The 25,280-nt window shown below is 37.5% G+C and overlaps 1 protein-coding gene and 1 long non-coding RNA gene across 2 annotated transcripts in view; one reads left to right on the top strand and one right to left on the bottom strand.

Annotated features, from left to right (window-relative positions):
* Positions 1–25,280, top strand: part of DHX15 (DEAH-box helicase 15) — a 46,526-nt gene that overhangs the window by 14,914 nt on the left and 6,332 nt on the right. Inside the window, exons 6-12 of the mRNA XM_066995718.1 lie at positions 7,407–7,574; positions 12,532–12,618; positions 14,132–14,281; positions 14,435–14,543; positions 15,628–15,819; positions 18,849–18,971; positions 22,341–22,531. Of these exons, the coding sequence (XP_066851819.1) occupies positions 7,407–7,574; positions 12,532–12,618; positions 14,132–14,281; positions 14,435–14,543; positions 15,628–15,819; positions 18,849–18,971; positions 22,341–22,531 (1,020 nt within the window). The remainder of the gene's footprint in view (positions 1–7,406; positions 7,575–12,531; positions 12,619–14,131; positions 14,282–14,434; positions 14,544–15,627; positions 15,820–18,848; positions 18,972–22,340; positions 22,532–25,280) is intronic.
* LOC125179855 (uncharacterized) lies at positions 750–23,354 on the bottom strand. The gene is made up of 3 exons (XR_010830984.1): positions 23,238–23,354; positions 6,503–6,598; positions 750–1,241 (listed from the first exon to the last, which is right to left on the bottom strand). It is a non-coding gene; the product is annotated as an uncharacterized lncRNA (long non-coding RNA).

Below are 25,280 nucleotides of genomic sequence, written 5' to 3'. Positions count from 1 at the left end.
AACTGGAAAATCTGACAGGGAATTGAGTTCATAAATAAGTGAATGTAATTATATTTCAGTCAACGTGTCTATCTTGGATAACAGGCGGTATCAAATTTGTTCTGTTGTTGTGATTATAGATCCCAGTGGTCTAGTTGTGGATGTTCACTTTAAATGTCTCAAGATTGGCTCACCTGTGTATCTCAGAGGCTGTAGGCTTACTGTCTACTGGAGTTCTGTTAGAACAGTATTAGATTTTGTACTCCATTAAGATCATTAATCTGAGAGTAGGTGTAAAATCATTACAGATGAAATTGGGTGGGGGGTGTGTGCAGAAATAATGATACGGAAACTATAGATCTGTCTGCATGTCTTAGTAACCTAGGCACTTCTGAATGCGAAGTGTGTTCTCTGCCACCCCAGTGTTCTTCTCTCCATAAAGCCAAATGCATCATGTATGTAGGAGGATGAATCCAGGCTGCATCTGGATATGTGAAGTGCAGATCAATGCTGTTCTCGAATATAGATAAATGTACTGGAAAACATTGCTGTGAGGTTCTGGTGTCGGTGTTCTAGAAAGGTTTAAAATACGATGTTGGCAAAATGGTGGTGTTGTAGAAAATGGTTGCAAAACACACGTGAGGTTTTGGCAGAATGTTTTATAAGTGAGGATTTATTTTAAAGGTACACCTTTTTTCCCTTTTTTCCTTACAGGTTGGTTAAACACTAGAACTGTGAAAGAAAGTAGCAGGCACTTGATTAGGAGGAAATTGAAGCCAAAACCGACAACTTCTTTGGTCTCAGCAGTAGAGATTGAGCAAGGTTGAGTCAGTTAAGTATACTGGGCTGCAGTGAACACAGGCTCTGTCTTGTTTCAGCCTTATACAGAACGTGCTGAGGAGTCAAGGTGCATAAACTGAGAAAGTAACACCAGTAATTGTGTTCCAGTGCTAAAGGCAGAAATTCTCTTGCTTTTCATGTATTTGAGATGATGTCAACATGAAGTATTTCAAATAGAGCAAGTTAAAATGAACACAGAATTGTGCTAAGTTCAGTTGTGACTTGCTGACAGAGCAGTTCTCAGCTATGGTCAAGTGTTGACTTCTTCCTTGGAAGACACTCCTCCTCCCCTGTATTTTACAAAGCTTTGTTTCTTTCCATCTCTGTTCTGAGCATCTCCTGAAACAGCTAGCTTCAAAAGGCTTTTTGTTTTTGGCTGTTGTTTTCTCTTCATCTTAGAATGTAGCAGTTTGTATTCATTCCTGGGAAATGAAAGAGGGAAATTGATGAAGTTTCATGCAGCCTTGAGGATGAAATGTTTCCAGGAGGCTCATGTCATCAGAGCCAGATGTGGCTGGCTGTGCACTCTGTGATAAAAACTTGTATGAGAAGAGGGAATGCTCTAAGGTGTCTACACCCCCCTGCTCCACCCTCCTTATTTTACACAAGATAAAATTCTTGTGTTTTTTTGGTATGTTTCCTTCAGGTCAAAAAGCAGTAATGTCTGCCTGGCTCACTTACCAAGAAGCAGCTGGATCTAGTTGTGTACAGTGATCTGCTGTAGTTACAGACTGCATTTCCCATTTAAAAGAACGTTCTAACTGGGGCAGTCTTGAGGCTTGCTCATGTCAAGAGGTTCCTTGTGTGGGTGTAAGTCCTCTGATACAGAGTCAGCTGAAGAAGAAATAGTTTCTGAACTAATGTTGCAAATGACCATGTTTACAAAATCATTCAATTGCTTTGTACGCTGAGCTCTCAGATTGTTCCATTAAATGTCCTTACAATTACATCACTAGTCACCATCCGTAGAAACGGTTGCTTGAAAGGCAGTGCAATACAGTTGAGATGTTAACCTGCTGCTCAGGCTTTGCTCAGAATTCAGTGGATGTTCCTGTACATCAGTTCAGCAGTTGAGCCAGAACATTTACTGATGGTTGATGCCCTTCAGTGGCTCAGGGCAGCTTCCTGTTGTTGTTGTGTGGGCCTGCCGTGTAGTTCTGGTGCAGGTTCATGCCTCAGCCTATGGTAGTATGGATGGCTACTACATCCAAAGGGAAGGAAATTCAGGTTATTGGAGTGGATTGTTAGCTTAGAGGAGGCAGTTGAACTTGATAAGTTCATTCTAGCTAGGCTTCCTGAGTTGTTTTTTGTTGACTGCCATTTCAGCAGAACTACTTTATGAAAGAATCTTGAGTACTTGTTCAGCACAAACTTTCTTCTTAAAGATGTGATGCACTAACTCAGTAATAGAACTGCTCCTATAGCCCTTTCCTGTTTCTGTTCTTGCTAATAGTAACCCATCAGTATGTGCAACTCATTCTTTAATGCATAAATACCATCAGGGAAAGAAATGGAAGTGAATTTCTACTGAGTATTCAGGTTAAATAGTGTAATAAGGACTCTATCTTCAAGAGCAGATAAAGAAGGGGGAAAATGCACTCTTGCATGATAAGAAGCAAAATTGGTCTCTTGTGTGGTTAATTTTATACATCTCCTTTTAGGTGAGTTGCTAATGTAGTGATATGTTCCAATCCTTACTTTTTTGATGCAGAGCTTGAGGATGTTAAATATTAGTGAGATGATACATGTGAGCAGTGCAGATGTACAGGAAGAGTTTGGGCAGATGGGGAGATACTGATTTATGATTCATCTCATTCCTGAGTCTCTCCTTCTTGTCTGTGTTTGGACACAGCCTAAGGAACCAACATGTTTCTAAAATAAATGGCCATGGATCATCTTTAAAAGTCATACCTAGGAGATAGTCTTTCAAAAATGAGTTTTTTGAGGAGAAAAACAAAAAATCAAAACCCATAATATTAAGTCTTGTTCACATTTTCAGTATTGCTTTTGTTCTGTCAGTATTTACTAAAGCAAATCAAGGGGGATGAGGGTCAGATGGGTTAGGAACTTACCACTAACCCCTTTAGTGATACTTTCGAAGCTAAGCCACAGAAGTATTGGTTATGACCCTCTCAGTTTTAAATACCACCAGCTTTTCATCGCATCTTCCCAAATCACCTTTGTCAAGCTTTTTCAGGAGACCTTCTGCCTGATGCTGTCCTTTATGCAATGTGGAAGGCTTTGTATTTACAGTTGGGAGGGCTGGGGGGTAGGGAAGGGATTTCCTTCCTTAAGGAAGGGGTAGGAATTCAGCCGTACTGTCTGATGTGTTGTCTTGTAGCTGGCAGTTTTTCTGTGCTCCTTTGGGTGAGCGATGCAAGCAGTACTGAGCAGTAGGAGATAGGATGAAAGAAGACAAAAGGGATGAAGAAGACAAAAGGCTGTGAAAAGGCTATCTTGAGCATTAAAGAAACTAACCTGCAGCTGGTGCTGTCTGTGGTTAAACCCTTGGAAAGGGGTAAGAGGCTGCTGATCAGGCAGCATTCAGTACCCATTGTACGAAGGTGAATGCAGCCAGGTCTGTTGCCATGGTAAGTCCAGAAATTGTAGCAGTGAAGTATCATGGTGACACTGAATGTGTTTATTTCACAGAATAGTTGAAAGGGCTTCTGAGTACTTGATTTTGACTACAACTGCAAGTATTAAATACACCTACTTTATGTCTGGAAAGCACTTCTTGGGTTTGTATTCTTTGATACTGCAAGATTTATAACCCTTTTCAAAATGCGTGCATATTTCGTGTATTGTTACTACAGTATTTAATACTGTTCATGGGTGAGTATGAGATATTACCTGTCTGTGTATATATACTTGTAGATGTACTCATTAGCCATGAGAAAGGAAAAATAAAGAAAACACTGTGCTTTTAATTGATATGAGCAACAGTTGTTGCTGTTGCCACCTTTTGTACAGAAAAGTGGGTTGAGATAGAGTAAAAATCTTGCCAGATTTGAGAGGTGCAAGTACCGTACTTACTGCTTCATGAAAATACAGATGGCTGCACTACTGCTTCAGATAATGATGAAGAAATTGGGGAGCATGTTCTTGTCCTGGTTTCTAAACAAGGCACTGCTAAGCATTGGTTCCCATATGGACACAGATAATGCTGAACTTGGTAGCAACTTTAGGAATCCATCCCTGGAAGGGATGTCTGTAGCTTAACTGTTACAATTTTAAGGAGTCAAACAGAATAGTGTGAGAATATGGAGGGATGGAGAGAGCCTGTAGGAGTGCTGCACCCAGTATTACCTTTGCTCACAAGTAGGGAGTTGGAAACAATCACAGACTGCTAGCTTTTAGTTGAAAGGGATGTTTAGTTAAACTTTCTTCACCAGACCTTTCAAATCTTTTTTATCACCATATAAGTATATTGTTAATCCATTTTTATTGGATCAAGCAAGAAGTTTTTGGAAACTTTAGCTTCGGCAGTAGGCTCGCCTACTCAGAATTCTGAGAGCTGTTTCTCAGCTAATACTCCTAACAAGTCTAGTTCTGTGAGGATCTAGGGTAAGGTTACTAAAGTGACCCTGAGCAGTGCATAAGCCTTGCACGTGGTGTGTGGTAGACCTCCTGCTCTGATTAATTCTGAAGCAGGTCTTTGTGCTAGTGCCCTCGGCAGTCATGGCTTAACTGTGGCTCCCCTGTCCCTGTGCCTGTTCTGCTGTCAGTACGCTGGCATCCAGTACCTCAAGTAATCAGTGTGGCTGTCAGGGCTCTTGGAGGATGTTTTCAGGTGTAATCAAAGCGTAAGGCTATACTCTACCTTCCCCTCCTTTCCCTCCAAGAATAAAAATCCCTTCTTACATGTAGGTGGGTGGAATAATCCCTTTTCAAGGAGGTTTGTAATGGACTCAATGTGCAAACATTAATTTAAAAAAAAATCTCTGATACTTGAGTGAGTCGAGACTACTGAATTAGGCTTGCTGAATCCTCAGAGGATTAAAGGCAAGATTGTGCCTTCAACCGTACCCATCATGTTGTGAGACTTAAATGTTTGTGTGTGATAAAAAATATATCTTTGACACTTAACTGAATCCTCAGTGCTTTCAAACTGTTCTAATTACACATATGTCTTTTAGATTGTGTAGTTTGAGATAGCTTTTTGGAAAGGTTTCTGGAATAATACTAGTTCTACTCTGATTCTAGTATTGAAGATTGGTTGTGAACATACAGCTGAAACAGATAATAATCTGTTAGTGGGGTAAATAAAAGGAAACTGCCACTACTTTATTAAACACTTCAATACTACAGGGCTCTCTGCTGTTTTCTTTAGATGAGTGGCAGTGGCTTTTGTTGACTTGTGTCCTTTAGGCAGCTTTTAATGAGAGGTCCACAGTTCTCTCTGCAAATCTGCAGGGAGTAATGATTCTACATGCACTTCTCCTTGCTGTGTTGAAGTACTGTAAGTAATTCTGATTTGGGATATTTTGAAACTGCACTGGGAAACTCTAGGGGGTAACAGCACTTCCTGTTCTTGTCAAAGATTATAGGTGACTGTGAACACGTGGCCTGAAGAGCGCAGTGCCTTCATTTGTCACTGCTTGCTTGTGTTTTATCTCAAGCATAAAACTGAAGGATTGAGCATCCTGTCCAGTATCAGAGCTCTACCAGTCGCACAGTGCAATCTGCTCAGATTCCATGAAACAGTTTAGGGACCTTCAGATTAGGAGCTTGTGTCTGTGCTAGACTTTTTGTTTCAGCATTTGACTTACGTGTTTTTGAAAGACATGGTCTAATTTTCTATTTAATCTTTATCAGGTGTCCAAGTGTCAGCTTGTCAAACCTTTGAAAAGGTGCAGATTTGAGAGAGTGGGTGTGTGGCTGCATAGTCAGCTACTTTGACATGTTGCCTTTTTCATTTAGGACCATTATATGAAGTTATTAATTTACTAAACTACTGTGTATGATATGTCAAGTACATCAGGGTTTTTTTTTCCTTTTCACTGGGAGGCTATTAATGAACTTTCAAAAAGGGTTTATCAGCAGAACCACCTGTATTGACATTTTTATGAAGAAATTTGTTCTTTGCTAGTAAACCAGTAGGGGGCATTCCAGCTCAGTTTCTTGTGTGCCTCTTATGTTATGAAAAAGTATATTGGATTTGTTGGCAAAGTGCACCTTTGTTTAAAAGGTTTTTGTAAATGTCTGCAGTTCATTCAAATTGGCAAGATAATGCCTTCTGGCATTAGGCTTACTATTAAAGGACACTTTGACATCAAAGAGGTAGACCTTGTGACTATTATTTTGCTCTGCTTACATTAATTATATATGCTGGTCAGTACTGAACACGAGTATTATACTGTCTGTGATTATTTAAAACACTCTATGCACTTATACTGAAAAGTGAAAAATCTCTCTTAAAACAAATTAAAGTTAATCCCCAAATCTGTCAGATTTGTTCTAGATAGTACCTGCATTTTAGGACTTCAAAAATGGAAGCTGCTTTTGCTTCCCTAATTAGACTTTAAAGCAGTAATTTCACAGAGCCTTAAGATTAACTGAAGTTATATGTGCTTGTGTGAGTGTCTTAAGCATCGCTGTAACTTCAGTCTGGTGAATTGTGTGGTAAGGGAAGGCTGGCCTCTTTTCTTGGAGTGTGTTGTAGCCATTTTCTTTTGCTTACTGTTATCTTCTTGTCACTATGACTTCGTTCTGCCGTTGGTGGTTCACCCAAAATATCAGTATTCACGATAGCACCTGAGTTACATCAGTGGAGGCTCTGTAAATTCGAAGTTGAAATAAAGAAATTGCATTAATTGTTGGCCTAAATTTCTGTACACTTTGGTTTTCATTAAATCTCATTGCAACTATAGGTCACCTGGTGGGCTTAAATGCTCTTGTTTTAAAATGAAACTGAAATGTAAGCGATTGGGAGCTCTTTTGTGTGCTGAGTTTGTCAGAAAATAGACTGGCAATACTGTACTTTACAAAGGTAAAAACTGTAAAGCCTGTACCATTTGCAGAGTACTTCACTGACTGCTCTGGCGTTTAAGTGGGATTTCAGTTAATTTTAAAGTAAAATCTGAAACTGGATTAAGAGGTTTGATTTTGAGCATTCATGTTTATACTGTAAAGGTGTTTGTTCTCATTAGGTACAATGAAGCAAATCTTCCATATAATTGCATTACTGATACGTGACATTAAAGCTTAATTGGCTTATTTTAAATATCTTGCACATCAATTTCTTCTAGATTGTGAAAATTGAAAAGGTCATGAGTGCAGTTTAATATTCCAGGGTGAGAGATTTCAATTTTAGTACAATTTGTAGGGAATTAATTAGGAAACATGACTAAAAGGAAAAGGATGTTGAATGCAAATTAGGCTGTTCATTAGAGTATAGAAGCTGAGGCATCTCGGTGCGTTGTGGAAATTTGATTGGGAATTCAGCAAATACCTTGGATTTTTTTAAAATTGAAATTATTGTAATCGTTCTCTGAGTGTAGACTTAGTGTAATTGTCATTAGTTGCTCTAAAATAAAAGACTGACTTTCTCATGGAGTTTTAAAACAAGTATGCTTGTTTTGCAGGAGATCGATGAAGCCTGCAAGAGGATAAAACGTGAAATTGATGATTTAGGTCCTGAAGTGGGTGACATCAAAATCATTCCATTGTACTCCACCCTTCCTCCGCAGCAACAGCAAAGGATTTTTGAACCTCCTCCACCAAAAAAACAAAATGGAGCAATAGGAAGAAAGGTAAATAGTATGTTGTTTTGGTACGTTCTTCAGTAACAAGCTACTCACAGTTGTGTGGGCAATTAAATCAGTTTCGGCTATGTTAAGTGTACAGCAAGAAGTGGAAGCTTTTTTTTAATGAAGCCTTGATAATCCAGGGCTCTATCTCACTTAAATTTTTAGATAATTGTGTGTTTCTTAGTGTAATTCAAAATTCTGACTTCCATCTATAATGCCAGAATGTTCTGGTAACAATTTGATTTAACTGAATGGGGCTGGCATTCATGTAAATTTCGTATGAGAAATATAACACTGAATTTGACAACTGTGTGATTTACATGGAAGGACAGGATTTTTTCCCTGATAAATTATTCTTAAATTATTCTGAGACATGTTCTTTTTGGAGGCAAAACTGACCACCCCCTTCAAGGGGTGTTATTAGGCAGTTCTTTTCTGTTTCTTAAGGCTTATGACAAGGTGGTAAGTTAAAGCAAGTATTTAAGTTGGTTCATGTTTTCTGAAGCAGTGAGCAAGGAATTGGGGTTATTTCCTTTTATCAGGCAAAAAGGATTGAGAAACCAATAAAAATACCTTGAATGACATTAGTGAATGTTCTCGTAACGTTACCAGTCCAGTTCCTGAGTACTTGTATAAACCACGTTAGAAACTGTATGGCTATTTCTCTAAAACTGAACATTTGGAAGCAGTGTTAGTAGAGCTTCTTCAAACTAAACTAATGCTATGTGCAACTGTAGCATTCACCAAGTTAGATTTTGAAGGTCAAAGCTGAATCATACTATCTGCTCTAGGCAGGGTTTTTTCGTTGATTATTTGACTTTTTGGGCAGTACAACATATGCTGAATACTAGTGGCAAACTCATAGTGTTCTGGAAGAACAAATTACTTATTAAATTTAGTGAAATGATCTTCCCTTTCCTATCAAAGCTGATTGCAGAAAGCATATGATCTGAAATCATGAAACTAATGCTGCAACAAGATTGTATTAGCAAATGACTTAAATGAATGAAATTGCTTCTCAGCATTGAACAAGTGATAGCTGTGTATTTCATTTAACTTTCATTTGTTTAAAACTGCACTTCAAAATAGGCAGTTCCTGTTTTTCTGGATAAGAGGATAAAGCAGTGGGTAGCTTTCGTTATGTTGAACTCTACCAGTGTTTAAGATATTCTCACTATAGCAACTATTTTACTACAAGAAAAATAGCCAGGCTGGAGAGATCACCTGTGGGCAAAAAGATATGAGCAACATTCAGACCTGTGAAGTCATTGTGTGTGTTTTTTAACGCTACTCCGAAATGTATTTGGTTGACTGAAATGTTCTGGCTTTCATGTTTTGTTTTTTATCTTTATGAGAAATCTAGCAGCGAGTGAAAAATGTTACCTGTATGTGTTGTAAAGTTAAGTTGCTCTAGTTTCAGTTAGTGATCAGGATATGTAAAGCAGGAAGATGCGTGCTGGGTCTCTTATCTTACATAACGTCGGCTTTCCCACAGCCCGCTATGTGAGGTGAGCCTGGTTTATAGAATGGCCAAGGAAAGAGGGCTAGAAGGAGGTCTGAATCGTTTTAAAGGCTATAATCATAAAACAAGTGAAGTGCTTGCTTAGCTCCTGTGCTTTAACTTTGTGAAAGAAAAGGTAGATTTTTGGAAGCTGTGTAGCATCTTGCAATATTCGTGGTGGTAACAAATAATACTGATATATCTCGATGGCTTAAGAGCTTTTTTTGTCCTTGTGTAATAAATTGTTAGTGCTTAGCATTTACTAGAAAGCTTAAGATTCTAGATAAAAATGTTTGTTCTGGTTATGGTGAATAAATACTTCACCTACCCTATAGAGAAAGACAATGTTGACTCAAAGGTGCCTTTCTGCTCTCCTTTTCTACCCTATTGTTGCCATATATACTGCCTGCTGAAAACACTCTTGCCTTTCTCATTGCCCTTATTCTAAAGTTACTTTTGTGCATTTTCACATACTGGACTCCTACTGGTTTTAACTCAATTTTGTAATTCAGACTTGAAGTGGACTACTGTCCTTTACTCGTAGTTATTATACAGCTAGCTTGTTCCCTTTGTATGGTTACATGACTGTGCAAACATAGCAACTGAACATCAAAGCATTATTACTGTACTGTCTATCAATCAGATGAGTCATGTCTTCTTTCTTTTTATCTTAAAAAATAAAAAATTAATCTTTCCAGAGTGTTCTGAGCTCAGCTTATATTTGCTTCATGTTTTGAAGAGTTTTCCTGCTTAACTGTAAGAGCTGCCAGCTCCTAGGGATGTGATGATCTTGAGAGTGTCATACAGAAGGTGATGCCAGTTGCTTAGTCAGGTATAACCAACCCAGTGTTAAACTCAAGAGAAGAGAGTGTCTTATGCATTATTTGTTAGGTTTCAAAAGTTAATAAACCACTGTTTAATTGCCTGTAAAATTTAATAGTTAAAATCAAATTTCGTGTTGGTAAGCATTTTGAGTGCTTCACTATTGCATCTGAGAGCCAAAATGCAATAACTACCAATCATGACCATATTCTTTGTAGGGAGAAACTACAGTGTGTTTTTAAAGGGATTTTTAATGGTATTTTCATTATTAAATCCTGGATAGTGTAATACTTCTTATTCTCTGTTATGATTAATGTGTGCCTTTAGAACTGGGAGATGGGAGGAAAAGAGAAGGAGCGTTGAGACTGACTACTGTCTTCTATGATACATCTGAGACTTGTTTGATATCACATGTACATTGAGCTCAATTTTTTATGACTCCTCTCTTAATGCAAACTGGCTATATCATTGCATTTTTATCTTGTCCGTTATGGTGTAAACAGAACAGTTTCCAGAAGCAGAATGGAATTTCTAGTCTGTTTTATTTGCTTCAGGAGTCTTGAGAGCTACTAGTTAATACAATATAGAGAGTTTTATATATAATATGTAGATTAGAACATATTAAGAACCATTAATGTGATATTTAGAAACCTTTTTACCGTAAACATTTCTGTAACTGCAGTATTGCAGTTAAAACTGCAAAACTGCAGTTGAAGCTAATTGGGTACAATTATTTTACATAATTTAGTGCTAATTTCATTCATCTGATTTCTGAGCAACTTTGTAATTTTGATTTAGGCTATAGAGATGTGGAAGAACTTCAAGGTTTTCTTTAGGTTTCTTATGATACAGTATTCATTTGTTTTTAAGCAATGTGACATTAACAAATGAGGTGTACATAGTCATAACACGGTGAATCCTGTTCTATTTTTTCCTCTACCCTCTGTATTATTCTGAGTACAAGCTAGGTAAATTCAAGTACAAGTTAAATTGATGGGCCTTTGTGGGCTAAGTGTACTAACAGTATTGAGTCGTCAGTATTGAAGTGTCCTAATAGAAATCGGTGATTAAAACCGGGACCAAAGCCTTTCAATGTTACTATGTAATTGGTATTTGAAGCTTCTGGGTATGGGTGCTTCATGCTTTAGTAGGTCCAAAAAAAGCTGAGACCTTATCTAAAGTACAGTCTGTAACAGCAAGTTGAATGTGGGTTGACTAGCTTTTTAACATAGGAATGCTAGTTGAATTTACATATTTAATGGCTTGCGAAATTTTTGTGACTGTATATAGTGCTGTCAGCACTTAATTGCATTGATTTTTGCGGTTTTTCTTTGGCTACTATGCAGATTACCTGTCAGTGAAAGGTGTGGGTTTTGGGGAGTTCTAAATAGCATATAATTTCAGGGTGGAACACCATATTAATTTAAATTGCTTTAATTTTTTTTCCGCCTAAGTATTGCCTTCATTATATAGTGGCATCTGGGCAGGCTTAGACACTAAGTCTAGTTAAGAAGAGGTGAGTAGGAAGTACTACCTGACTAGCAAAGTGATCAGCCAGGAGGAAGAGAAGTCTTTGGGAATATCAGTCTATTCCAGTCACTGACTTCATTGTAATTCTGAAGAAATTGTTAGGGGTCTCAAATTCTAATTGTTAAGCTGAAAACAGGGCTTTCTGTCTTCAGTGGAATTAAGAACTAAAAGGTAAGTGGTTTTAATGAAGTCCTGAACTGGTCTGGGGTATGTTTTTTTTTTAAGGCAGCTGATTACATTTCCTTCTAATGTGATTTAATGTGGTCACTGTTGGGATGAGAACTAATAGTATCTATAGACTGCTAACTGCATCTCAGGACATAAATGTTTAAATGGCAATGAATCAGGCCTCAGAACTCAGATACGCCTCTATTTTAACTTTTACGTGAGACAACCTCCAGAGATGTTGCAACAGCTTGAAAGCTTAACCTTCAAAATATGTAAAGATATTTGACTATGATAATTTAAAGTTGAAATTAAACATTTTTTGAGGATTTCAGGTGGACTGTATTGATAACTGCTTTATTCTGGACCAAGTAAAAGAACATACTGGGCTCCTGTGTGTGTAAAATAAGAGGCATATATCTGCTTTTTACTGTTAATATCTGGATTGTAAAACAGATGATGCTTTTACTCCATGCTTAACTGAGGAGGGGCACCTGCGTGTAGATTTGACTCATTAAAGTACAGTTATGTAACCTTTGATACAGCATTATTTAACCAGTTTGCCATCTTTGGGCTTAAAAAAAAAAAGACTTAAAAAGCTAACAGAAGATGTTAGAGATTCATTGCAATTTATCATTTTGTACTGGAGTTGGGAGTAGAATTTTGAACAGCAATCTTAAAGTAAAATATTTGCTCTTGTGTATTTTTATTAAAACTAACTTTTTTCATATTATTAATGAAGGCACAACAGAAATATAGTGGACAAAAACTGCACTGATGCTAATAGACGTTCATCTAGTTGACTTCAGATCTTCCTGTAAAAGTTTTGGAGCAGAGCTCTGCTAGTTATTTGCTGAAAAATCATGATGCGGATACAGAATCAGGGCTTTATTTGCATATCTTCTTGACAAATTAGCTATTTACTATTTCATTTTTCAACAGGTTGTTGTATCCACCAACATTGCTGAGACATCATTAACAATAGATGGTGTGGTGTTTGTGATTGATCCTGGCTTTGCAAAACAAAAGGTAAATACTATGTCAGTTGTGCTTTCTTTAGTGTAGGAAAGATACCGGAGTCTGGTTTGCTCAGGTAACTCTTCTGTTGGTAAACAGTGACAAGCGTTTTGCAATTGAAGTCTTGATGTTGATTTTTTTAGACTTAATGATAGGTTTGTACTTCATCTGTAAGCTTAGCTATGACAGTCCAAAACAGTGTAGTACGGAAGAACTTCAGTCTTAAAAATTGAAACATGAGGATTTTTAGAGTTAGGCCTGGAATATAGAATTCACTTTTCATTTTGTATTGTGTCCATGTTTGAGAATGCTAAATTAAAACTAAGAAATATATGAAGGTCATGTGAAAGTAAATTAAACTGGTGCTAGAAGTCACCTCTCAATTTAAGTCATGTTAGTGTGGAAAACTTCAGTACTTAAATGAGAAGAGCGAAGTAATACCTAGGCTAGTATTGTTTTCTTGTCCGTACTCATCAGGTGCTGTCTCAGCCCTAAAGATCTTAAGTCACTAAGCCTTTCTTGAAGCATTAAAGGAGGTGCAGAGGAACTGAAGTAGCTTGCCTGAATGCAAACCAAGAACTAATTAAAGATTAAAATTGAAGTCTCTTAAACTTAATTGATTTTTTCACTGGGAACTGTCTTCATAACTTGGTTTCTTGGGCTTTTTTTAACACTCATGCATGTTATCAGCTTTTTAAACTTTTGCAAAATGAGAGACAGCAGAATGTGAGTACAGTCAGTGCATCTTCACGCACAAGTTGCAATCGCCATTAATTTGAATTCTTCTCACAAGTAGTTCTACTGGAAGTAGTTCTCTAATAAGGACTAATGTTTTTGTATATGGCTTATACCCATTCATGGACTAGAGGTCTTCAGCTGAAACTTGACTACTTCTTTTTATCAGTATCTCCTGTTCCTTAAGCTTTAATGAGTTGGCAGGGCTGCTGTTTGTGTAACTGCACTGGGAGTCTTACAGTAAATTCCAGCATATTGTGTACTGTGACGGTCCACATATGCCCTTGAAGTATAGTCTTGCTTTGTCACCAGTGTGATTTTTTACAGTTGCATTCAAGTCTTGATGTTAGATTTTTCTGACCTTTAGAACATGGTTATTCAACCTTATAATTGTATCAAGACAACTTGTTTTTGCATGGAATTATTTGAGCATCAAGAGTGTGTTTAGCACACTATAGAACAAATTGGACACGTTAGTTCTGCCATGAAAATCTTATCTAAAAATACACACACATTTAAGGAGAACAGGGAGCCTGGCAGGAGAAGATGTTAACAAATGAATACAACGTAAATGCTGTTTTCTAGGCAGTTGTATTTGAAGCTTTCTGTCACTGATCCAAAGGCTTCTGTAGCCAATTTTTTTCCTGCTCTCAGATGCATACAACTTATGATTTCCTAGTCAGAAGCTGCATTTAAAAACAAGTTTAAAGCCATCTTTATTTTTGAGATAAGTCTTATCCATGAGTGATGTTCATTCTTCTTTTCCTGCTCCAATTCTACTTTCAAATAGGTGTACAATCCTCGTATCAGAGTGGAGTCTCTCTTGGTGACTGCGATTAGTAAAGCTTCAGCTCAGCAGAGAGCTGGCCGTGCTGGTCGTACTAGACCAGGCAAGTGCTTCAGGCTTTATACAGAGAAGGCTTACAAAACTGAAATGCAGGTAAGATTGCCTCTTTTTAGAGCGCATCTGTAAGACCAAGTGATTGATCCAGGTAGTCAATTACTATGTTACCAAGCAAAATCAGAATGTGAATGCTTGTTCTTCGAAGTACTTTAAACTAGACAACTTGAATTTTCTTTTTCCTCTGCACAGGACAATACATACCCTGAAATTTTGAGGTCTAACTTAGGATCTGTAGTATTGCAGCTCAAGAAGCTTGGTATAGATGATTTGGTGCACTTCGATTTTATGGATCCTCCAGGTACCAGTTTCATATTTTGTCTTTTCTACTGCGGGTGTTAATTTCAACTTCTGCAATTATTAATTTTGCTGAGTATTTTATAAGATAACATGAAATATTTTTTCCCGTGTTTCTTATTGTAATCCATAAGGAAGTTTTGTTTCTTTTAGTACCGTGTATTACCAGAGCAAGTATTTTAGAATTACAGTTTGCCTAAGAGCTTTTAATGGAACCAGGAAAACTACTGAATGCCCCCTTGCAGGGGATTTAAAGGAATTATGTACATTAGAAAAATCTATTACTGAATGAATTCTTACTCATCACCTTGATTACACTTTCTAATTGTGCATCAGTTAACTGCATGTAAATAAATTTGGCTAGCATTTTTAAAGCTGAATACATGTTTTTGGCTCAGTCTATGAAGTTAAAGTTGATCTCCTCATACTATTAGATGTTCATAAATACTTTAAAATAGCTCTGTTACACTGCAAATTAAAAACACAGGTCAGACATAGATAAATATGTCCAAGATAGTTGTTTTTCACCTACAATGTAAATGTAAGCATTTAAGTAGCTTTATAGCTCTGCATTCTTTGTGCTATGCAGTGTGTAAGATAGCTTAGCAGGAAGGTGTTTTGATTCTGTTATGTTTTTCTTTGTGGCTGTAATATACCCTTGCTGAAAGGAATGTAGGAGTAAGAGAACATTCTTAAAGGTTCAGGTTTGTGAAAGGCCTTAGATATCTAAACCACAGGGTTGGAATTTTAGGACTGTACCCAATCTATTTTGAATTGAACAGGGAAGAAGGTGGCAGTGCATAGGGAGGAAAATATTACTATGTTACTGAATATTTCACAATACCACTGCTGTCTGAATTTTGAAAAGCAGTACTCCTCAAATATTCAGAGCCTTTGATCCAGTTAATAGCTCTTTTAAATAGGTGATTGATTCATGTCTGGATGTATATAACCAAATTTGGTAACAATTTCGTGTTTGGAAGCCAGTTGAATGAAGAATGGAAAGCGAAAAACAGAATAGTCTGTGTTCTCATTTTTGCTTATTAATAGCAGTTTGATTAATGTGTCTACCTAAATATTTCTTTCAGCTCCTGAAACTCTGATGAGAGCCTTAGAGCTTTTGAATTATCTGGCTGCTTTAAATGATGATGGAGACTTGACTGAATTGGGATCCATGATGGCTGAATTTCCACTGGACCCACAGCTGGCTAAAATGGTTATTGCAAGTTGTGACTACAACTGCTCTAATGAGGTCCTATCTATTACTGCCATGTTGTCAGGTAATAGCAGGGGAAGAGATATTAAACAAAGTGCAGTTCTTCAGTTTGGGGAGAATTTGAGTTTTCCACATCAAAAATATAAGCAATCTGAATATATTTTTAATAAAACCAGTTTTTTTAAACTGGCAGATGGGGATATAGTCAATCATTAGAGGTTTGAGTGTACACCTGCAGCTAACAATTATTAATGTTAAGAAATTAACATGCATAAATGGTCAAGCAATTTCATTCTGACTTTAAAGTGTATATATTTGAGTTGATACAGGGAAAAAAAAATCAGTCTAGCGGAACAGAAATTTCATCTTAGGCTCATAGTCAGGGCCAGGAATGTCAGCTCAACCACTGTTTTAAGGCAGTGAAATTTATTTTGCATTGTGCATTATTCTGCACTTTGATGTGTCCTGTTATTTTCTTAAGGATTACAGCCCAAGTTATATTAAAAATGTTAACTCATGCACGATATGGTACATTTTAGCTTTCCCACTTAATTTAATGACTGAAAGAGTAGTCATTACTTCTGAAGGGAAGAAAGCAAGTTTTGGGGAGGATATATATTTATAAGAGCTAACTTGTTTGCACTGCTGTACTTTGCTGCATTATGTGAATGGCACTGTCGTAGTAGCTGCTTGTCGAGAGAGATCTCAATGAGAAAAATGTTGTCAAGCAAGCCTTGTATTTCGTTCCTTAGCTTATGTAGAACTGACTTCATTTTATAGCTGGTCTCTCTAGGACAAGCAGCAAGATTTAGTCACTGTGGAAGTGGGGATGTTTTCATTCATAATTATTGTTGTCTTTAGGGTGTGTTATTTTACAAGGCTCTTCACAGTGCAGATGTACTACTGGTTACATGCTTAACTTGGATGGTTAGAAAAAAAATGCTTCGGCTAAGTTTAAATCTGTTGTTTTGGTTAAGTCTTACAGTATATTTATATGAAAGTTTTTAAGAACAAGCTAAAATGTTTGTTGCAGAGTTATGATTGTTCAGACTCAGAGCAGATGGGCAGGGCAGAATCTTAATTTTTTAATTGGTAGGCTTAATTGCGGCGGTGGTGGTAGGTTGGTGCCTGTCTGTTCCCCCTAACTTTTCCCTACCCACCCCAGAAACACCTACTAAAGAACAGTAAGTCTAGTGTTCTTGTCTGTGGTATTCAACTGATGATTTGTCTTACTCCTTGTTCTATTTATCTTTTCCCAACCCATGATACTTTTCTTGTTTTAGCTACGATTAATGTCTTTCTAAATAACTTTTCAAGCCAATTTTTTTAAAGTTGGTTACTGTCTGGGTATTAACTTCTGCTCTTAAAACAAAGTATTCCTAGTATTTGTAGACTGGTTTCCAAAGTGCTTTTTTTAACCATCAGTATGACGTATGGTAGACATGGTACAGTTATGGGGCCTTAAGTACACACAAAGACTGTCTGGCTCTGGATAGCAATCCAAGTATTAATAGATTGGACTAAAATGAAAACATGATACCAGTGAAGAGCAGAGAATAGCATTAAAGAAATCAGCAAATTAAAAGGCTGTACTTAATTAAAAAGTTATTTCAGAAGAACTGTGGTCTCTTGCTGTGGGATTTCACATATATAACTTTCATAGAGAAAGTGCTGTTAATTAGTCAAAATGGTGAGATATTCCAAATTATTCTACTACTGACTTCTGCTTTTTATTAGTCTGAAACTAAAATACTCTTTATATTTCTGCTTTCAAATACAGAACACAAAATAACCAGGTATTTCGCGCCTGCATTTCCATTTTCTTTACTGCATTAGTCTTTCTGATTTGTTACCATGTGAATCACTATTGCAGTGTGTATCTTTTCTGAAATTCCATCTGGTATTCAACTCAGCGTACTTCTCAAGTGTAGTGTTTGGGGGGGGATATTATGGCAATTAAAAATAGAAACAAAACACCTCACAGAAGGCCCTCGTCTGTTAGGGACAGATGAGATGCAAAGTGGTTGGATAAGATTGGGCTTCAGTTACGAGCAGGCTACTGTAGTTTCAGGCAGCTGGGAAAAAAAAAGGATTTGTAACATCCTAGCTACAGAATTAATGCTTACTTAGCATTAATTTTCTTGAAATCTAAACTGCTAAATTGCATCTGCAGTATGGGCTATTTAAATCTAAGCTGATATTTTTCTCCTGTAGATCTCTGTAAAGTGAAGATCTATTAACTGTTTTCTGTGTCTTGCAAATTCATACCAAAATTACAAGCCTGTAAGAATGTTGACAGACAGCAAATATTGTAGCCAATTTAGTTCGTGGTCTTCAGTAGCCTGTACTTGGAAGGGGAATGTTAAAACCCATTTTTTGATTCAAGTCAGAATAAGCCTGAGTCAGACTTACGTGAGAGAGCGTAACGATCGACAAAGCTCATCACATTATGATTATTTCAAGTAGTGCCAAAGGACGGTTTAACCTTCCACCACTACCGCTACCATCACAACCTTTAGACTTCTTAATACCTTCATTCACATATGTTTCTGTATACCAGTGCTGATAACAATACCATCTGGGGAAGATGACTTTACTGGTGTGTTCTGTTTAGTAGCAGACTTGTAATAAAGCTAATGCTTGTGTAGACTATTCTAGTGCAGTATAGTTCCAGAACTACCTTCTGCACTCTGTCCATAGAGGCTTTCTGAGAAAGTGAACTTGCAATTACTTTGTTCTGTAATACTAGTTCCTGGTAGAGCTATCAGCACTGGGTCTTGAACCAAGATCTGCTGAGCATTCCAGTATATATAGGCAATCTTGATGGCCTTCAGAATAGTTATTTTGATGCCTACATATAGTTCTAATAAAATAATCAGGTACTCTGTAGCTTTGAAACCCTCTTGTCTTACAGATGTGGTTAGGTGTTGATGTACCAAATCAAGGTAGTAAACAGTCCAAGATGCAGTTGGAGGCCATCCTGCCCTGCCCTATGCTCTGTGAACTGACCTAGCTAGGCCTTGTTCCTCTATCTGTGAATGCGTGACTCATCGATATGGGCGTTTGTGTTGGGCCCATACCAACCTTGTTTAGTCCCACAGTGTTTTGTTCGCCCCACGGAAGCAAAGAAAGCAGCAGATGAAGCCAAGATGAGGTTTGCCCACATAGATGGAGATCATTTGACGTTGCTGAATGTCTACCATGCTTTCAAACAAAGTAAGTATGCACCCGTTTTAGCAAAAATACTTGTAATTCTTTGTGTGGCCAGCTTCCGTTCCTGAGTTACAAGGACAATTGATAAACTTTGGCTTTTTTGTGCCATTATATTGTAATCTTTAATCTTTATTATTTTTTAAATATATAAAAGCTATTTATGTGCTCATTTTTTTTGGGAGGGGAGAAGGAAACTAGCAAAAAGATCACGTAATGAACTGTTGAGTCTGGAGACGAGCCAGGCTCTTAAATCAATGTTGGGTAACCTTGGACAGAAGGAAGTAAGCTTTCCCGTAATTAAGAAATATTGGAGGTTTGTTATCTGATACTAATTATACAAAAATCTGCATAATTGTTTAGTAACTTTTCAGGGAGAGCAGCATGGAAAATATCTTGGATTTGGGGGAGGATATGTTCCTAGAGTGAAAGCCACTTTTAATCCTATTTTTTAAGTACATCTGGATATTCCAGATTAAGGCCTCGGGATGGATTGAGAATTAAAGGGGTAATGCATCATGAAAATGTAGAGCCATGCAGTAAATTTACCTTATTTGTATATCCAGGGGAAATGTATAGTCCTCTGTAGCATAGCTACAAGTATATTTTAGCAGGTTGAAAAAATGAATGGGTAAAGCTGGGCATTCTGACTACAGAAGTGGCACGTGTTTTAGGAAGAAAAAAATTAGTGTGGTTTACCATGGTTGTAAGTCAAAAGATCACCATATTCTTAACTACCAACCAGATTACAGTAGATGCTCCAGTTGCGTTTCCTGTAAATAAATGAAAAAAGCAACAGGCTTTTACCCTGAGTAAATACTCAGTGTGCCTTCCTGTTGCAGCTTTGATAAAGGAATTTTGTGCTGAAACATTCCTAACACTGTTGTCATCTGGCAGTCCAAAATCAAGGATATCTGCAGAATTGAAGTCAAGACAAAAGTACTCAAATTAAAAAAAAAAAAAAAAAAATCTGAGACACGTGTAATCAAAAATTGCGACTTAAGACATCTGGTGGCTAACAGGATCCAGTATGACTTGAAGTCTTGTATGTTTCTAGAAGCCCATACTTTCATCTTCAGGTTGCTCCCTTCTCTTCCTTAATAAAGCCAGCTTTAGAATATTCAGTTCCGGAAAATGGCTATTTTATGTCCTTGGGAATAACGTAATACTTGATAGGGACAGGGTCTAAATCTCCCAATACTACCTACTAGAGTTGATTTGTTTCCAAAAATCTGCGGAACCAAAATGTGGACAATTTTAGCTGAACAATCAAGGCCTTTGCTTGGGATACAGGAAATATGTATTTAAGTCTGCTCCAATTAATATTAGCTGTATATAAAAATGTGGAACAAACCTGTCTAATTTAAAATACGGTTTGAACTTTGATTTTGCATGGCATAAAGAATTGTTGAGCAGAAAATCAGTTGATGTTTGCTTTTTTTAGGGGAGTTAAAACAGATCTAAATACAGTAAATTGGTTTGACACATCTTGTTTTTAATCTGTTGAAAATTAGAATATTTTTTTAAGACTTAAAATAGGCAGGAAAATAATTGCTAGTCTTTAAAATCAGTGTAACGTTTTGTAAAGTTCATAAGTCCAATCTGTATTGTGTAACTTTTGTGTGGAAATCCCTTTTACACTTAATTGAGTGCATTTTGTCAAAGTAAATTTGGTGGTTTAAGACAAAAGAGTTCAAGACAAAATTTGTAGGCTGCTTAAATTGAACTAGAGGTCTTTTCCCAGTGCCAGTCAGTTATGTCTTGGTTAGAATTTAGCTAATATGCTAGTGTTGGTATCTTCTTGAAGAATACGTTTACCTGTTAAAGTCCTTGTGTGTAAACTTTCACCTGCTACCTGATTATGTATCTTAGTGAAGAGTAAGTAGTGTCAGTTTTCAAGGTAGATAACCCTGTTTGGGACTCATCGGTAGTATCTTCGCAGTACTTCTTTCCTCTTTTCCCAACCGAGACTGCTATGAAGTCGTTTTGCTTATATTAAATATTTGATTCTGTGAGTACTTAATTGTGTGTATATACACACACATTTTCAAATGTACTGAATCTAGGTATCAGTATTTTTTTAGAAGAAATGGAGGAACTGTTAACGTGTAATTAGACAAATGGAACACAAATTGTTTTATTTCTGGAATAGGTACTACTCACGCCTCTTTTTTTAAAATGTTGACCTCTATTGACTCTTGGGTTTAGAGACGTATGGTTCTGCTGTTTTTGGGGGATGAAAATATTTGTGGAATAGTCTGTTTCACTGTAGAATTGTCTTCTGGTATTCAGTATCAGAAGACAAAATACAGATACTGTTTATGTAAGACAATAAAAGACAGTTATTGGTCATCTTAAAGCACACAGTTCAAGCATAACAGGAGGTAACATGCCATGCTACTTAGATCATTTTCATTCTACCATACAGTGTATCAAGAACCTCAGCTTTCATAATTTATCTTACAGAATATGAGTGTGGAAACAACTTAAACTTTCCTCAAATTATGTAACCCTCCTATTTATACACTCTCTAATTGTATGAACTTTATAAATTGGCTTGCAAAAATGCAAATCTCGCCATACAAGAGATTTTAAATCTTGTTAAGCCTGTTTTGTTGTCTTATTAAACTAGCTAAATATAGAGCATCACTTGAAGTAGCAGAGTAGGTAGGGAGAACTGGGTTTCTCAGTGTTAAATGTGCAGTTTTTGTACTTAGAGAATAGCTTAGGCTTGCTGTCTTAACAGATTTCTTGCTAGTGTTATCAATAGTAGAAGCAGTATCTTGGAGCATGGAACGTAGAGTTCTGTTACTGATGCTCTGTTTTACCTGTCACATTTACTTAAACTGTTGTGAGATGCATCACACTTAATATTAGATTAGTATGTTTATATAGCTCTTAAACAATTACTCAATGTCTTCATTTAAGGAGGGTTTGGTTTCTCAAATATAATTATGTACAGTCATCTTGTGTATTCATTGCATGTTACAGTTAAAAAACAAGGACTGAGATGTTTTTATGTTCAGTTTTATCTTCAAAAACCTGCAATATAAAATATTTTTTCTAGTTTCAGGACAGGTGCAATTTGCAAAATTCACTGATGTGGTATTTCACCAAAACATTGGTGATTATCTGTATTTTATGTTGGGGGGAGTAATTTTCTTTTGTTTAGACCACAAGCTTTCTGAATACAAAACAATTTGGGCAAGTTATCTAATGCAGGGTATCCACTGAATAGGCCAAGAGCTGTTATCATTTATAAAACAATTTTTTTCTGGTTCGTCTGACTGATCAATTGGTTAGTTGTTGTTTTATTTACTTGTCCTAATTGGATAAAATACTCATTTTTTTAATTCATGTTTTTTAATGTTGCAGATCATGAGTCGGTTCAGTGGTGTTATGACAACTTCATTAACTACAGGTCCCTGATGTCTGCAGACAATGTACGCCAACAGCTGTCACGAATCATGGATAGATTTAATTTGCCTCGTAGAAGCACAGACTTTACCAGCCGAGATTATTACATCAATATAAGAAAGGCATTAGTTACTGGGTATTTCATGCAGGTATGTTTGCATTTTTGTAAGGAAAACACTTAGTGTTTACATGGGTTTTAGTGTTAGTATGGTTGCATCACTTATCAAAACTGGATGAATGTATCAAGTTAAGTTGTATATGGTTAACTGTATTATTGCTTCGTCTTTGACAGGTTGGCTGTTACTCGAAGTAAATTGTTTACTCAAGTCTTGCTTGGAGAAGTTGTAGACAGTCTTACTAATTTCAAAATACTATTTCTGGTGTGACCAGTCAGGACTTGGCCATTAACTTCTAAATAGCTGAGGAAGTAACCTCATAAAATATCTTGAAGTACTTTGTTATTTAAAGTGCAGAATATGTAGTTCTTAAATTATTCATTAACTGATACAAATCAGGGAAGTCTGCTAGCATATAAACACTAGTTAGATGTAATCCGTATAGAAGCGGAGTGTTTTATTTTTGTGTACTCTTCCATATTCATACCTCACTTTTGAGTTACATGAGTACTGGAGTATGGAGGGAAGTCTAATCTTGCTAATATGCTGTTTGCAAATCATTTGAAACTCGCTTGCTGTCCAGCCAGGGTGGGGAGATGGAAGTCAATCTCTACTGTTACCGCCTGGATGCTTTGCATTTTGCGCCAAGTATTCCTCCAAGCTAGAATTCAGACTTCTAAGACATAGTCCCTGTGTGCTGTGTAAATTCAGCATTAATTTCTGGAGCTAGTGGAGTTACCTTTCTGGCTCTTGCAGGCTCAGCACTACAGAACTTTTGGTGGGAGTGAGTCCTCTTCCTACCTGACTGTGGACCATTGTGACAGTGTTTTCCACAGTAAGCACGCATTATGATGCGTCCAGGCAATGTCTTTGCTAGAGCCTCTCACTTCTGGAGAACGCAGTCTTCTTATCCTCAAGAGGCTGATCAGTGCCCTTGGCATTGAAAAACTTTGCATCAGAGTTGCTCATTGAGCACAAAAGTTTACAGGTTGAAAATACGACCAGCGGTCAGTGCTGTGCAGCTTAGTATGGTAAGCGGCTTGACAGGCACTCATTTACTGTGCCACATCTGACTGGGACACGGGCTTGGGTGCTACTGATGATTAATGCGTGTGCCCATCCCCCCGGAAGCAGTTCTGTCCCCAGGGTTAAGAAGCCAGCTAATCTGTAGCATGAACATGTTTCCTGGCTTTCAGAAAATGTCTGCAAGTGCATTTCAGTATAATGTAAACAGGAGATTGAAGCTTAATTAAAATATTAAAACGGTTCTGAAGACTGCCTTGAAGTAACCCTTCAGACAAGCAGGCTAGTCACTGCGCAGTCTGTGTTTTTGTGGCAAGTTTTCCTCATCCTTCGCTAGGGACACTGCAGCATGCATTCCCACCTACACACTTATTCTGTGAATGTTTGTCAGAGAAAGAACAGTTCTGCCTGACTGTCCCTGTTGGGCCCTAGCTGGTTGAGGCAAATCTGATTTTTGCAGTTTTGCTTCTGCTTGGTAGACTACAGTTGTTTGGTTGGACCTGTTAAGATGTCATGCCCTTGGAAGTTGCTGCACAGTCACTTTTTTGTCACTCAGGGTGAAACTCTTCCTCTAAAGGATGCTTTCCTTTCGTGGCTGTGGGTAGCTGTTAGCACAGGTAGTTTTTGGTTTGTTATATCAGTTATGTCATGTACTGTGACATAATGTTGTGTCACTGAGTAGCAGCATCATGAAATCAGCAGTGTAATGCCTCAGTGTTATTGGTGCTAGCTGTCTTACCTTCTTAAGTTTTGTGGTAAGCTAAATCATATAACTGAGTAGGAATGAAATTCCTTAATAGCCAGACTGCTTAATCGCATGCTCTGAGAGAGATCTGGTTCATCTGGGATACCCTGGCAGAGGCTTCACTTTCCTGACAGGCCCACAACTTGGCTGTTGTTTCATCTGTGGCCTCTTGCTAGAGGCAGGAAGGGTCTGCTCTAATTTTCCTCTCTCTCACTCTTCCTCTAGGGTCTCTTTCTCCATGTAACTTGCTTTGCAAATTTATTCCATATAACATTATGGAATATAAATAAGATATTATTTATATCTTGATGTAAACAGTGTATAATTTTGTCATCTTCAAGGCAGACCTGTTGCGGGCATTTGGAGTCAAAGCCATTTCAGCTGCTTCCCTTCTCCTTTGATGTGTTCAAGACTGTTCTATTTTGAGTTTCTTTTGCTCTTTAACCTCCCTGACAGTGTGCTACCTGACCTCGGCTCTGAACCTTCTCTCATGAATTCCATGTTGCTTTGAGTAACCTTCAGTAGAAAATTGTTCATAAATGCTCAAAAGAGATGTTATTTATCTGTAGCTGAAGTACTTGCGGCTGTATGCCCATTTTGCCTTCCTTTTGTGGATATCCAGGCTCTGGCATTCAAGGGCTCCTGCTCAGAAAACCTGAGTAACAAACTGCACGCATCAGTCTTTACCTGCTTGGTACAGAACACGCATCGAATTCAAAGTCTGAGCATCTGCAGAGCGTGCGCACCTACAGCGGGTAGGCTGTGCAGGCAAAGCAGCGAGGCCTGTAGGCAGCACGTGCTGGGTAACTTCATTCCTCAAGCTCCTGAGTTTAAAAATACAGTCTGAAGTGGGGAAGGAAGTAGCAGCCGTTGTTTTGAAATAACTTCTGACTGCATTGTTTTCTGCTTTAATTGCCTACTGTCCTTAAAGCAGTCATAAAATTCTGCTTGTATCTGTACTGTAGAGATATCTGTAACTAATTAAGACCTGTGGCTGCTGTCTGACAGTGCAGG

This window comes from Anser cygnoides, chromosome 4 (assembly GCF_040182565.1).
Source record: "Anser cygnoides isolate HZ-2024a breed goose chromosome 4, Taihu_goose_T2T_genome, whole genome shotgun sequence".
NCBI classification, from domain to species: Eukaryota; Metazoa; Chordata; class Aves; order Anseriformes; family Anatidae; genus Anser; species Anser cygnoides.
This window is presented reverse-complemented; position numbering and strand designations above follow the sequence as displayed.